Below are 15031 nucleotides of genomic sequence, written 5' to 3' on the forward strand. Positions count from 1 at the left end.
TTTTTTAAGAGCAGGTAGATTTCCTTATTTCTTCATGAGCACCCATATGTCTATATTTTAGGAACGTTGCTTCAAGCAAAATAATATTTCACAAATATCAAATGGTGGTTTTAAGATAAGCATATTGCAAAATTTGCACTGTAATCTTGCCATGCTTTTTCCTGTTTCTCTTAATAATGAACAAGATTAAAATGTATAGTGAGAAACAATAATTCAAAGGATATTTTCTGCAGGTTTAGAGCTCTTTTTAAAAAAAAAGAGATGACCTTGAGTTTAAATAAGTCTGAATCTTTCATTCATGCATCTCTGCCAGATGAAAGGCGATTGGAAATGTCCTCTTCTAAGCACAGGCATTTTGTTTCTTACCAATTCGTATGTGATTTTTGGAAAAATTGAGTTTAAAAATGTATTATGTATTTTTTGTTAATTACGCTTAATTAATTACAGCTACTTATACTTCTAATCATGCTTATTAGCAGAGATGCTTTTCTTTTCCTTTGCAGGTGAATGCAGAAGCCTCATGGGACTCCACAGTCCATAACTGTGTTCAGCTCAGTAAAGGAACAGCAACAGATGAAAGAGTTTTCCTTATAGTGAGAGTGACTGTCCAGCTCAGTCATCCTGCAGAAATGCAGCTGGTGCTGCGCAAACGCATCTGCGTTAATGTCTATGGCCGACAGGTATGTCTTTTTTAAATTGTGCGGGGAATTTTGACACCAGGCTGAAGGAATGACAGATCTGAGGCTAGAAGGGTGGTGGGCTTGCTAAGTGCTAAATGGCGGTTAGGTAATTAAAGCATGAGCATCTCTTATGCTCAGTCTTATTCTTAGGACCCATTCTCTGGACTCTCTGCACTATTGATTTTTAATACTGCAGTTCTCTGTGTTTTGGCAGGTTTGATAGATAACCAGTATCCAGTTACGATGGGGGTGTGTTAGTAGGGTGTTATCTTGAGTCCTAAGTAAGCATCCCTTAAAGAAGGGGCGGGCAAAATACAGCCCACGGGCTGGATCTGGCTCACCAGGCCTTTCTATCCAGCTTGCAGGGCCCCTAAAAAATTTAGAAAGTTAATTATTATCTGCGTGTGGCTGCCTGTCAAAGATGACAAGGCACCAGCAGCAGCAGGACCCAGGAGAAATCAGCAGCAGGACCTGGCAGCTGAACAGCAAGACCCATCCAGTCCTGCCCCACCTCCAGCCCCCAGCTGGAAGCCTCTGTGGCTTCTGGTCTGGTGACTCTGCAGCAGTTCCCTGCCCTCCCTCTGTCTGAGGGGAGACTCAGATAAGATCAGACGGAGGGAGAGGAGGAAAGTGCTGCAATCAGCCTACCCTGCGGGATCCAAGCTGGGCTGAATCCATGCTGTGCCACGTGACAGCGGGGTGGAAACTGTGACGATCTGCCCGCGCCAGGCCAGGCTGGTTCCTTGCAATGCTATGAGGTCCTGGCTAGTGTGGACTGGAGCTGGAGCGGTGGGCAGGTGTGTGGGGGGGAACGGCGCTGGGTGGGGAGAACAGGCGCAGCAGTGGTGGATGTGTGGGAGGGAAGTAGGGAGGTGGTGGTGGCAGGCAGGAGTGTGGAGCCCATGCCAGTGCCCTGGAGCTGGTGGGGACCCAGGGTGGGGCAGCAGGAGCGCAGAGTCTTCCAGGCTGCATCACGCGAGGCTCGTGCATAGTCCTCAAGAGCCGAACACGATGGAGCCAGCAGCTCGGCCTCACTCACTGCTACGTGCAGGTCATGGGAAACAGCGGGGAGCTCTGCACTATGGTGCTGGGATGGCTGTGCCCCTCTCCCTGCCTCCCTGGCCAAGCCCATGACCTCCACCACTGGCTTCATCGCTCAGGGCTCGGTGAGGCTGGCCCCGCACGCTGCCACCACCTGCAGCGGGGGACTAGGGTGGGAGCACAGGGAGTTGCGTGCTGTGGGGCCAGGTGGGGCTGGCCCTGCTCACTGCCCCCACAGGCAGTTCTAGGATTCTCACACTCCAGGGACTCTGAGGACCCTTCCCCCCGTATGTGCATGCATGCGTGCACACACACTCCCACCCCACCCACCCATCATAACGCCCTGCCCTCCCGCATCCTGCATCCCAACCACATAACCCACACCACTCTGCACCCACTCCCCAACCACACCCCCCACGTGTACCCCCTTACTCCCCACACACAGCACACAAGAGTTGGGCTGTATTTGAGCTATTATGCAATTGCCTGTAGATACTCTATACAAACGCACCTAACTCAGGGCAAAAATATTTTAAAATAAAGTTAAAATTAGTTATAATAGATGTTTTATTTTTTAGTATATGATTTGGGGTTTTTTCCAGTTTCAAGTTTGCAGCACCCTCCTTCCCAAAAGGAGTACTTCCAGGGCAAGGGGAGGGACTAGCAATGGCAAAGGTCAGGGGTTAGAGGTGGGACTTCCAGTCCAACAAAGATGACCAGAGGGCAGGGCACCCATCAAGGGGCAGGGCTCTCCTTGTGGCCCTCAACAGCCCCCCAAAACTCATTAAGTGGCCCTCCAGCCCAAATTATTGCCCGACCCTGTCTTGAAGGGAAATTAAAATAAGCAGCCTTGTGAAAAAAGTCCTTTAATTAAACTCTTAGCCAAATGAGTCTGCGTTCCAGAGGGGAACGTTCTGCGGGTATCTTTTGGGCTGGATGAATTTGTTTGACTCAGAATAATCCAGATCCATTTTGTAGAAGTTTTGCAAGTGCCCAGATAACAGGAGTATTAACCTTCCTTGCTTCTTCATCCTCCCAGCTCTTCCCTCACAGGTCCTGCCACGGGCTTGATCTGGAGAATCAGGAAGGTTTGGATATTGTTTTGCACATCTTAAGCAGCTTCAGCTCTTTATTTTGCTGTTTTGTCAGACAAAAGCATTAGAAGCAGCAGTGTTCTGCTAGTATTGTGTCAAAATACACAAAGACAATATTTTGCTCTTCCTTTTATATGGGAGTTAAGAGCCTTACAGAAGCTTTAAGTGGCTAGTGGGCTGTGTGGTTACTTCAGCAGCTTTGGAGATGATTTGATTTGATTTTTTTAATTGTTTTGCATGGCTGGTGTGTGACACCGTTAAGCACTAAAGAGAATGTGTTTTTATTTAAACATTGTTAGCATTCATCCAATGGTTAGCCACTTTAGATAAGATCCAGTTGGTCTCAGAGTTGCCTGAATACAACTCAGATGCCGTTTAGGCTTGTACATTGTAGAGTGATCCAGCCTGGCCCTACTCCATCACCCACAAAACTCACTAAGAGCCCAATTTCAGGCAGTGCCTCCATTTTGGAGTGCCAAGCACCCAAGGGACCTTCACCTGGGTTTCTGCTCAAGCCCAGAAGTGATCCATTTTGGTCACCTAGGCACTTAGCTTGAATAGTTCTGTTGACATCCAGTTTAGTGCTGGAAGACACCGAAGATCATCACGTGCTAGTTATACTAGCAGAACTAGGGGATCATCAAGACGGCAGACCCACCAGTTATGCTCCAAGCAGACCTAATTCACACTGATAAAAATGAATTTGGTTCTAGCACTCCAGTGGTGGTACTAGTCTTTTGTCCAACAGTCTAGTGTGTATAGCGCAGATCCCCAGGAAAGGGGAAACCTGGACTTATCCTGAGGGGTTTCATCTCTGACTTCCTAGGAAAATGCCCTAATTACCAGGCTTCCACCTTCCATCCTCCTGGTGAAGCTGGGCCGCTGGGCAACAAAGAATGGGTCTTGGTCAAAAAGAAACCAGGGTAAAGAAACGAATTATGCCAGTGGTGTGAGCATGACCAGGCGTCTACCTCTGTTCATTTTCTATGTACAATTCCAAGGCAAATGGATCTGGTTAAATGGATTGTTCTCTCTGGTCAAGATGACTATCACCCGTTCCAGCTCCTTAGTGTACTTGCCCGAAAGACACGTTCTTTATCACCAGTCATTTAACACTGGGATGAGTTATAGCTTCATGGTTGTAATATCCTGTGTGGAGGAAGGAAGGGGAGCAGCAGATACTAAACTTCAAAAAAGCAGATTTAAACTCTGGATACTGGTAGAGAGGATCCTCGGGTGGGGGGAAGCTAGGGGAGCTTGCTGTATTTTACGGAAGCCATATTAAAGGTGCGGGAGCAAGGTATCGCGATGCAACAGAAGAATTGCAATGGGAAACCAGACAGGAGTCCCTTCAATGAATTGAAACTAAAAAAGGAAGCCTATAAAAAGTGGAAATTTGGTCACGGTATTAAGGAAAAGTATAAGAATTATTGCATGGGTGTGCAGAAATTAGGAAGGCCAAGGCACAGTTTGAGATGCAGCTGGCAAGGAATATAAAGTGATCAAAAGGGATTCTACAAGTATGTCACAAGTAAGAGGAAGACCAGAGAAACCATAGGTCTCATATAAAAAGGGAAAGCAGTCTAGTTACAGATGACACAGAGAAGGCTGAAGTATTTAGTGCCTTCTTTTTTTTATATAACTTCAGTCTTCACAGTTAGGGTCAGCTACCAGATGATGTGCACAGTTGGTAGCAAAGATGGGGAAGGAGACAGCCAAGTCTAGTGGAAGAATGGGTTAGCGGTTACTTACTAGATGCTTTCAAGCCAGCAGGGCCCGATGAGATGCACCCAAAGGTATAGCAAGAATTGGCTGAGGTAATATCAGAGTCATTGGCTATCTTCGTTGAAAACTCTTGAAGGTTGGATGAGGTCCCGAATGATTGAAAATGGGGAAATATCATGCCCAGTTTTAAGGAAGGGAAAAAGCAAGACCTGGGGAATTAGAGACCACTCAGTCTGACCTCAATGCTAGGAAAGATCATGGAGCAGGTTCTCTAGGGATTGAGTGTGAAGCACAAGGTGATCAGGAACAGCCAGCATGGATTCACCAAGAGAAAGTCATGCCTGACCAACCTGTTTTCCTGCCATGATGGTGACGGGCTGTGGGATGGGTGGAGAGCAGTGGAAGTGATATACCTTGACTTTAGCAAAGCTTTGACACAGTCTCCCGCAACCTTCTTGCTGGTAAACTAAAGAAACACAGACTAGATGAAAGTACTTTAATGGCACTGGTTGGACCAGCATGCTTAATGAGTAGTCATTAGTGGCTTAATATCTGAGTGGGAGGAGGTATCAAGTGGGGTCCCCCAGGGACCCAGGGGTCTGTTCTGCATCCAGTGTTGTTTAACATCCTCAGTAATGCTTTGGATAATAGGATTGAGTGCACACTTAGCAAATTGATGATAGTAAGCTTGGTGCAGTTGTAGACACTCCAGCAGGCAGGGCTCAGATCCAGAATGACCTGGATAGACTGGAGAAACAGTCCACAGTCAACTGGCTGAAATTCAACAAGGACAAGTGCAAAGTCCTACACTTAGCATGGATTTATTGCAATCAGAAATAGAGCAGGGGTATGACTGGTGAGGCTGCAGCACTGCAGGGATCGGGGGGTTAGGACAGACCATAAGCTGAACGTGACATCTTGTTACCAAAAAAACCCAACTGTACCCTGTGTTGTATTAACAGGGGCGTTTCTTGCAAATCAAAGGTAGTGGTTCTTTCTATTCAGTACCGGTGAGGCCTCGCATGGAGCACCATGTTGAGTTTTGTGCTCCACACTTCATGAAGGATGTGGACAGTTTTGGAAAGAGTCCAGTGTAGAGTGATAAAAAATGATTAAGCGCCTGCGAGACATGACTTATGAAGAAAAGCTAGAAGAACTAGAGATATGTAGTCTGGAGAAGAGAGACTAAGGGGGATTTGATAAAAGCCTTTAAATACTTAAAGGATGATTATAGAGAGGATGGAAATAGACTTTTTTCTGTGGCTGTAGGGGACAGGATTGGGAGCAATGGCCCTGAGCTGCAGCAGAGAAGACTTGAATTGGAGATTAGGAGGACCTTTGCCTGGGAGGGTGGTGAAGCATTGAAACAAGCTACCTAGAGAAATTATGGAGTCTCCATCCCTGGAAGTTTTCAAGATCAGGTTAGGCAGACACCTGGCCTAGGATGGTTTAGTCAAGGGTGCTCCTGTCTTGAGCAGGGGGCTGGACTAGGTGACCTCCTAAGGTCCCTTCCTGCCTTCTTTTTCTATCACCCCAAGTTGGGGAGCTCACATTTTCCAGCTGTTTAGTGCAGGTCGGCTGTGCCTTCTAAGTGAAACCTGGAATATGTTCTCGTGTTGTTCAGATGCAGCATGCCTCGTTCTAGACCCTGACTTCTCCCCCAGTTGGAAACAATGCAAGGGTAATAGCAGCAAACTCCCGATCAGGTCCAACGCAGGTATCCTCAGAGCTTGACATGTTTTCTGTTTGGCTGCAATAGAGACTGAAGGCAAGGGAGCACAAATGGGAGGCAGGATGATCTCACTGGAAGAATAATTTCTGCCAAACCACCTATTCTTGATGGAAATGGTGGGAGGAGAGAGAATCTACCCAGAGCTGCCGCACAGTCGTGCATGCTGGTCACTACAATGAGTGTGACAGTAGCACTGAATTGCTTCTCTGTTTGCGGTTGTGCAGACAAAGAGTCTGGCGCGGGGGCTGGCAGGGCAGAGTCGAGCCCAGGAACCCTGTGGGCAAGTCTGAACAGCTCGCAGGGTTTGGAGGAACAGCTCTGAATGTCTCCGACTAGGGGAAAAAAATCCTTTCCTCGAAAGGAAACAGGGAGCAGAATTCCCACTGCAATGAATGGGGGGGATTCGTTCTCAAGAGACTTTTGGCAGGCTCGTTTTTTCATAACGATTGTATTGAGTCCTTCATCAATGCTGTTTTGTACAGTGGGCTGAGTCAATGATGCTTTTTAACCATTCTCCAACACAAAATATTCTCACTAAGTTGTTGCTTTTTCTTTCTTTCTTTTTTTCTTTAATCTCCATCGATAACCTTTTCAGGGTATTCATACTCAGCAGCATCTTTGAATGACTCATCTCTGCATTAATTCAACAGTCCGGTTCTTAACCCTGCAAGGCGCCAAGTCAGCATAAACAATGACCAGGCCCTCTTAAATCATTCTTCATAACGATCTCTTTGGTCAAGAATGTAATGTCTGTGCTTGTCAATATTCAAGACAAGTCACCTAGGGCTCTGCAACAAAAAAAAAAAAACCCAACAAAAAACAAAGCCCCTAGAACCAGCCAATCCCTTGTACGGTAGTTAAGAGGTCACCTTGCCGTGGAGAAAGTTAATCCATTTTCTACATCTGTAATGCAGACAGAAGTAACGGATTTTTGCCTTTCGTGGAGCTCGTGTCCTTCGCTGCCTGCTTTTTGTCTGTTCCGTCGGTTTTCTTTTTTCCTTATTTTTTGGTCTGGCAAAATTGATCTTACTTTTCTCGACGGTGGTGGGGATTTGTAAAAACATTTTACCTTTAATTCTTTTTTCTTTCCCTTCATTCCCGCAGGGTTTTGCACAGAGCTTCCTGAGAAGAATGTCTCCCCGAAGTACCGTTCCCGGCTGCGGAGTGATCTTCGAGATCGTCTCGAATATTCCAGAGGTGAATTGCTAAGGATTCAACATGCCTGCAAGTGGCAAGGGGACATTTGCGTTTGTGTGACCCTTGGTTACCTACAACATTTAGGCAAATTATTTTTGTGTCATATTCTGGATATGCAATCTGCATTGGCACCTGGTGTTTAGTTGGTTTCCCTTGCGGTTTATGTGGGCCTTTCACACAGCAACCCGGAGGGAGAGGAACATCTTAAGAGACATCCCGCAGCAGACAAATTCCTCGTCTCTGCTTTGAAGTCATTGTTTTGAAATCATCCAAAGTTGAAGGGTAACAGCATCACTTTACTAAGTTATGCTGTGCTCTAACGTATGGGTCGCTGAATATGTTCACGCTTTCCTTCAGTGCCTGTGGTATCTCCTTTTTGCTAACATAACAGATCATAGAGTCATTGAAAATGAGGGTGGGAAGGGACCTCAGGAGGTCACATCTAATCCAACCCTCTGCTCAAAGCAGAACCAGCCCCAACTACATCATCCCAGCCAAGGCTTTGTCTAGCTGGGTCGTAAAAACCTCCAAGGATGGAGCTTGCACCACCTCTCTGGGTAATCTGTTCCAGTGTTTTACTACCCTCCTAGTAAGAAAATTCTTCCTAATATCCAACCTCAACTTCCCTTGCTGCAACTTGAGACCATTGCTCCTTGTTCTGTCATCTGCCCCTGCTACCAGAATCTTGAAGGCTGCTTGCAGATGTGGAAAAAAAGAAGAAATAACCAGGGGGCCTCCCACTTATTCTACACCTCTCATGTCTAGTAGGTAGGGACAGTGGGAATCTCGTTCATCCATTCACGTGCGTCACTAATTAGATGACAGGGCATTTGGCTATTTACCGAACCCCGAAGGGTACCTCTTTTAGGTTATTTAGAGCTGTTCAGTTAAGTGGCTGAGCGTGCCCTATGCAACGCAGCTGCAGAGCAGCGGACTGTGTTGGCTCTAGACGGCCTAGAACCGTGTGACAACATCATGCACCACCTGCCGTGACGGCTCATGGACGCGGTGGGAGGTAATCATTACGAGATTTTGTTTTCCCACCGGGGAACAGGCTCCTCGGCCTGAGTCCCAGGCAACTTCGAGGTTGGCAGACTGCCATACCGGGCCAAGTCTGGTTCCCTCTTTTATATAAATACAGAAACACTTTCAGCAAATGCTTCCCTTCAGCCTGTTCTGTCCCAATCTTCAGGGTTCATCCCTCATGGCACAGTACATATCCCTTAGGCCCCTCATGAGCGGGTATTGGGCAGAGAAAGCATATTGGCACTTTACTTTAAGCTCACCCAGTGTCTGTATAGATCGGGTGCTTCAGCAGGGCTTTTTTGGCACTTTTTGAATTGGCTTTAGATAAAAGCTCCAAAAAGCCATGCTGAAGTGCCTGACCTATACAGACGCTGCAGAGCTGGGTCGAATCAACATGCTTCCTCTTCCAGTAAAGCACTGTTTTTGTGTGTTTTCCACGTCTGCAAGCAGCCAAAACCACATGCGTGTGTGTGTGCATGCACCCCCCCCCCTTCTACCTTCCTATTCCTTTTTAGACTCGATCTGTTTGCCATGGAGGTGGGATGCCTCTGAACACATTCTCTGCTTTTGTTGGGAACATTATAAAGTTCTTTAAATGTTTTTTTTTTCACATGATAGCAGCACCCATACAGCTTCATGAGCTCCTAATTTTTTTTTTATTTGGGCTTTCCTGCCTCTAAGATAGGAATTAAATGTTTGGTCAGTACCATCGTTGTCTGCTCTGTGCAGGCAAGAGGTGTATGCGTGTTCTGGTTTTGCGGTTTGGAGTCATTTGCTTTACACAGGCCACTGTCTCCTTCTTCCTCCCAGGATGCTCAGGGTGCCGAAGAGCGGGAAGCGCTAGCCAGAATGGCAGCCAATGTTGAAGATGCAGCATCCGCTGACTCGGTAGCCTATATTGAGAAATACCTGCGGAGCGTGCTGGCCGTGGAGAACATTCTCACCCTGGATCGCCTGCGCCAGGTCTGCTTTTAAAGCCACAGCGGACAGGAGTAAATACCCTGATTGGAGACACTGTGTTGTGATGGAAATGTTTTTATGAGTGCATACAATGGTCTGAGCGAGCCCTCAAAAGGGCCACTTTAATATATGCCTCTGCTTTCCAGAGTGTGCCTGTGGCAAAGGTCCAGGGAAGCAAGTGAATAGAGGGGTAGCGCTTTCTCTGAACTACTTTCTAAATTGTATGCAGCACAGCAGGGGGGGAGGGTTGGACAGGACTAAAGGCTCTGTCTTTCTGGCACTGTCTGTTCATGGTGTGTTTGTGCATGTGCTGAGACACTGCCCTGCCTTGAATTGCGCTCCGAAAAACTTGGCTTTGGCGTGAAACCTGAAGCTTCAGAAAGCTCCTTGTCCTGAGGTCATTAGCAAACTTCTTGTCCTCTCGCACAGTCTCTGCCTTGGAGTAACCAAGCCTGCTCTGTCAATAAATAAGGCATTGATTAGGTTAATCTTAAGTACTGTAACCTGATCTGTTTACCAGGAAAATCACGGGAGAGAGAAACGTTTATGGAAAATTGTACTTCTGGGTATAAATTATGCAAGCACGAGAGAGAAAGTTATGCAAAACAAACCCGAGTGTATGCTTGCCCACTATAAATTAACAGGAAAGTGTGCTGTACCTCTAAGTATTGAAGGCAGGTTCCCTGTCAAATATAATTAGTTTAAAGGATTAAAATAGGAACTCGGCTAGGAAAAGGAGTCTTGCTGTTCACTTCTGTTAGAGGTACTGTCCTTCCCATAGATGCAGAATTAGTCATTTGGTGACCTTCTAAAGAGGGTGATACAATCCTAGCTGTAGTAGTTGTTTGTTCAGTGGGAGAGAACTAAACTTATCCACTCCCTGTAGGCTTATTATCATCAGTGTACTCTAAAGCTTCTGGATTAAATTATGAAGGCTCCTTCTCTCTCAGGTGCATTAGTGTTGTAGAGGAGCGTTCTCATGTATATGCATAAATACGCTTTGATCGTCCTGGTTGGAAGGCTGCAGAAGTCTCTGTGTCCTGATGTTGTGTGTGGTTGCAGGAGGTTGCAGTGAAGGAGCAGCTAATGGGCAAAGGAAAACTCTACAGGAGGAGCCTGAGCTCTCCCAATGTCAATCGGGTGAGTGTGCCCCTTGCCATTCAGTGACCATACAATTTTCAGGGCACTAGGAGTCAAAGAATAGACACGAATCCAGTCTTTTGATTTGCTGCTGGTGGAGAAGCAAAGCCAGTCGGGAATTGCTAATCAATCAGAAGCAAACTTCAGAAATCTCCGTAGCCTTGTGAGTTAAACCAGCATATTATAGGCACCCAGACCTGACCAGGGCAGGTCGAAATATAGGGTGCTCAGAAGTGCTTTTTGCATCTCTATTGTGCCTTTGAAATGCCAACTGTTTTTCACCTAAATATTGAGGTAATAAATATTTTCTGCATAGTGTTCTTCCCATTCAGTGATCTCAGCCCCGGGGACAGATGCACTGTTTGAGGCGCTCCAGCCAGTGACTGTACAGATGTGCATTTTCAAAATGGTAAAAGTGCTTCAAAAATGATTTTCAAGATATGAAGAACATCTTTGAAGCAATTCCTTTGGAAGCACTTCCTGGAATACCTGCGCGCTCCACCGTGTGCGACAGCGGGTGGCTCCGTCTTCCAGCATCCCACAGCGCTCCGATGCCACCGACATTGGGTGTGGCAGGGCTGAGAATGAAGCACTGTGGGATGCTGGAGGACTGAGCAACCCCCTGTTGTGCCCCTGCATGTTGCTGTATTTGAAGCTGTGGGTGAGGGCCATGCATCTACATGGCACTAACGCACTCCTACGGAGTGAAATTCAGAGTGCTTCAAATGCATGCCTTGCCATGGCCTCAAAGCACATTGCACGTTGTTATACCCATGAATTCAGCCTTTGACCAGCCCGTGTTGCAGAGATGATCTTTTCTGTCTAGCCCATGAGGAGGCCAAGATTTTGACTTGCCCAAGATCTCAGCAATGCGCGGTAGACTGGGACTAGCATCTCCCTCCTCCTTCCCTAGCACCCCTCCTATCTTTGATCAAGCGGTACAGTTACTTGGAAGTACTTTTAAATGTTCTGTTCAGAAATAACGGCCTTTACTTTAACCATTTCAGCTCTCTGGAAGCCGTCAAGATTTAGCTCCTCCGTATAACCTTAGCAGTCACAAGGTAAGGATTTGACCTGGGCCACACTTGCAGCTCTCGGGCTGCACCTGCACGACTTACTTGTATATCCATTTAAAAAATGTTTTGTGTCTGTTGTCATATGGGCTGCAGCAATGTGCTGATTTGGCCGCATGCAGCCAGGGGGCCACGGATTGAGAACCACTGGGCTAGAGCATTACTTTTATGGAAAGAAAGGTGATCACAATGTACACCTCATGTTCAAGGAGCATCTTAGAGAAGAACAATACTTCCCTTGTGTGATGGGAGACCCCAAAATCCATCCTGTCACCTGTCAGGAAAAAAAATCAAAACACAATTCAGAAACACTTTATTAAATGAACAAAGAAACAAATTAACCTTGGGTTTTTTTTTCTGCAAGGCCTAGATAGACTAGATTTTTCCCATGATCAGTAAGCAGAATTGTTTTGTAAGTGCATAGTTGTGCATGGATGTATATATATGCGTGGGTGAGTAGCATACTGTTATACCTGTTTTTGTATTAACACGCATATAAGGAGATTATAGGAGGAGAAAGCATTTAAATGTATAATGCAGTTACGTGGAACCAAAAAAAAAAGTCATGTCTGAATCTGCATCTAAATCTGGTAGATATATGGGCTCCACAGAGGATATGCTAAAATACCTGCAGGTGATCAAGTATGCTTATAACATCCATAGAAACACCCCAGGCATGCTCTAAAAACAGTGTATTTTATTTAAAAAAACACTGTCTGAATTCTCATGCTTTGTTTCCTGTTTTTTCCTTCCCCCCCTTTGCCCCTCACTCCCTTTTCCTGGTATCCCTCATTGCATGCTTCAGTGTCCAAAGGTCCCACCAGAGGTAATACATTAGGTCCACCTAATGAGTGAGATAAGTATTTTATCTCACTATAAAATTACTATATTGCGCTTGTTTGAAGCTGCTTTACTTTGATGGTTTTCTGCTTTGAGAACACTGCCATCGTTGCCTCGTTTTCCTCCTCCGCGCATGTAAGCAAGTAAAACCATTCTGCTTCACGTTGCAGCGTGAAATGGGTGCAACAGCGAGGTTCAGCCCATTGCCTGCATCTTCTAGTTGAAGCTGTCGTTACAGCGCTCCACTGTCCAGTTCATATTTCTCTGGATACGTGATACATGGCGTGGTCACGTGGGACGCCTCTTCCTGTCCAGACTAGATGGGCAAGAAACAAGAAAGGCAGCTTGGTGTTAGAGCAGATGCTGCTGTGGATCTTTAAGGCATCCCTGGAATAATATCTCATTGTTAGCAGCTGGTGACATCTGGGAAAGCGTTTGTTTAGATATGAAGAGGGATGAGCGGAAGATAATTGCCCTTTGTGTCACCTCTTCACATTTCCTCAGAGGAGCTATCCTTTAGTCCCTTTGGGCATTTATACACATGCTCCGTGAGTGTTGGTGGTGGGGAGGCCTTTAACTCTGAGAGCCACTTGAATTAAAGCACCTGGAGTGTCAGGTGTATCAGCATCCCTGCATTGAAAATGGTGGTTGGGGCTCTTTATCTAAAGCTTGTTGAACGAGCATGTTGGAGCAGCTTTGCATGTGTATAGTCGCCCTTTGGTTTTGCTGAGGCTTAGTTAACTGAATTTATTGTATAACCTGTCTCTACTGCAGGTTATAGCTACCTTGATAGTGCTGCCCACCCCTCTCCCCCCCAGAGATATACCATCCCAGTGTAAGATGAGGCATATTACCATTATAACTACACAGATGTAACTAGGAATGCGAATTTGTCTTGCCAAGCAATCTTTTGCTCACTACTAACATGTCACTAGTTGATTTGGAACGGGGATCCCATTGAGAGCCCCCTTGTGCCATTCATCTGTGGAAGCTCGTTTCTTAAGTTATTCCTAAAAGCCAGCGAAACCTCTTTTAAATAAAGCTCGCTTGAACGTTGTTAGACGTACTGTACAAGCCCATCTGCACCAGTGCCGGCTCTCCATATCAGGTCTTCCTGCATCAGTGTAAATGATTGGCTGCATTCAGTGAGTTTTAACCAAAATCGCTTCATTAGGGTCAAAGATCTTTGTCACTTGAAGACATTTAAACAAGTGTTTGGGCAAGAAGAGAAGCAGCCTGTTGTAGCAGATGACAGATTATTATACCACAAGCCTGGATGCACTTTGAAAAGGGGTCTAATTAGCTCACCTTAAGCAAGTTGTTTATTATAATGCAGCAGATATCAAACGCAGCGTATGGATTGCACCCTGGGATGGCGTGTGTTACTCATCCATCAGAGTTCACTTTTAGGCATAAGGTGCGAGTCACTGTTGCGTACCGACTTGGACAAGAAATTTCTCTCCTAGTTTTTTCTTCCATCACTTTGTTCCCCTCTTCTTTGATTGGATGGCATTAATCTTGGTGTCATCACGTCATCTCAAGTAGAGTTTACACTCTGCTTATATTTCTATACATGCAAAGCACCATTCACAACTGCAAGGCTATAGAAATAAGAGCAAAGAGAGGCTTGCGGCTGAGGATACATGAGAGATGTGATAGCATCCCCACAGGGTCCTCAAAACGTAGCTTGTGTTGCAGAATCCGGAGCCAGAATAGTCTTATATCGGTAGTTGGCTCTTCATTTTCCTGTACACCCGTAGGTGACATCTCTCCAAAATAAGTGGTTAAGAAAGTTCTTTCTTTGGGCGCAGGGGTTGTGCACTCAGGGAATTACGTGCTAATGGCATATTTTTGAAATGCATTCAAGGTTAGCTGTGTATGCCAATATAAGAGACATGAGAGCTTTGTAATGGGGGAGTGCCTGAAGGGTAACCCAGCATTGAACCTGTGCGATGATGAATCACACCTGGGTTTTGTTTTTCAGCGATGGCTTTGTTTTACAATGATGCATTGTAGGCTCAAAGCCACCCTGTTAGAGGAGAAAGGAGGAAGACCATTTCCTTACAAACTCCAAGGCACTGTGGAGTCCCTGCTGTTTGTGTGAGAGCAGCTGATGGGGAAAGGAAAACCTGTTTAACTCACGTTACATGGGGGTAACAATGCTTCATTTGGTCCCATCTCTGTCTGAGTTAATCACAGTCAATTGAAATTCTTTGGAATTTGCTCCTAAAATCTCCTGATGATGATATCCTCGTTACGGTGAACGTCTGTGCGTCTCTGGCATCTGTGGGAGACTGCGCTTAACACTCCTAGCTACTAAGTCAGATGAGAGGACAGGGCAGGGCCACTTGAGCTGCGTATCCCAGTTGGGGCCAGCAATATTTTACAAAATAGTTTCAAAGTCATTCAGTGCAAATAAATTCAGCCTCTGATTTGATAGAGCAGACAAGGTTAGGATTGGCACCGAGACTGTAGTTAAGTCCCGTGATCACCTATGCATAACTCCTTTATGAAAGATTTAAT

The 15031-nt window shown here is 45.9% G+C and overlaps 1 protein-coding gene across 1 annotated transcript in view; it reads left to right on the forward strand.

The window, feature by feature from the left end:
* Window positions 1-15031, forward strand: part of KIF13B (kinesin family member 13B) — a 102416-nt gene that overhangs the window by 58432 nt on the left and 28953 nt on the right. Inside the window, exons 30-35 of the mRNA XM_025194882.1 lie at window positions 504-680; window positions 7377-7469; window positions 9306-9458; window positions 10518-10595; window positions 11603-11656; window positions 12474-12494. Of these exons, the coding sequence (XP_025050667.1) occupies window positions 504-680; window positions 7377-7469; window positions 9306-9458; window positions 10518-10595; window positions 11603-11656; window positions 12474-12494 (576 nt within the window). The remainder of the gene's footprint in view (window positions 1-503; window positions 681-7376; window positions 7470-9305; window positions 9459-10517; window positions 10596-11602; window positions 11657-12473; window positions 12495-15031) is intronic.

The sequence above is a fragment of the Alligator sinensis genome, unplaced genomic scaffold (genome assembly GCF_000455745.1).
Source record: "Alligator sinensis unplaced genomic scaffold, ASM45574v1 scaffold1825_1, whole genome shotgun sequence".
In the NCBI taxonomy this organism is placed as follows: domain Eukaryota; kingdom Metazoa; phylum Chordata; order Crocodylia; family Alligatoridae; genus Alligator; species Alligator sinensis.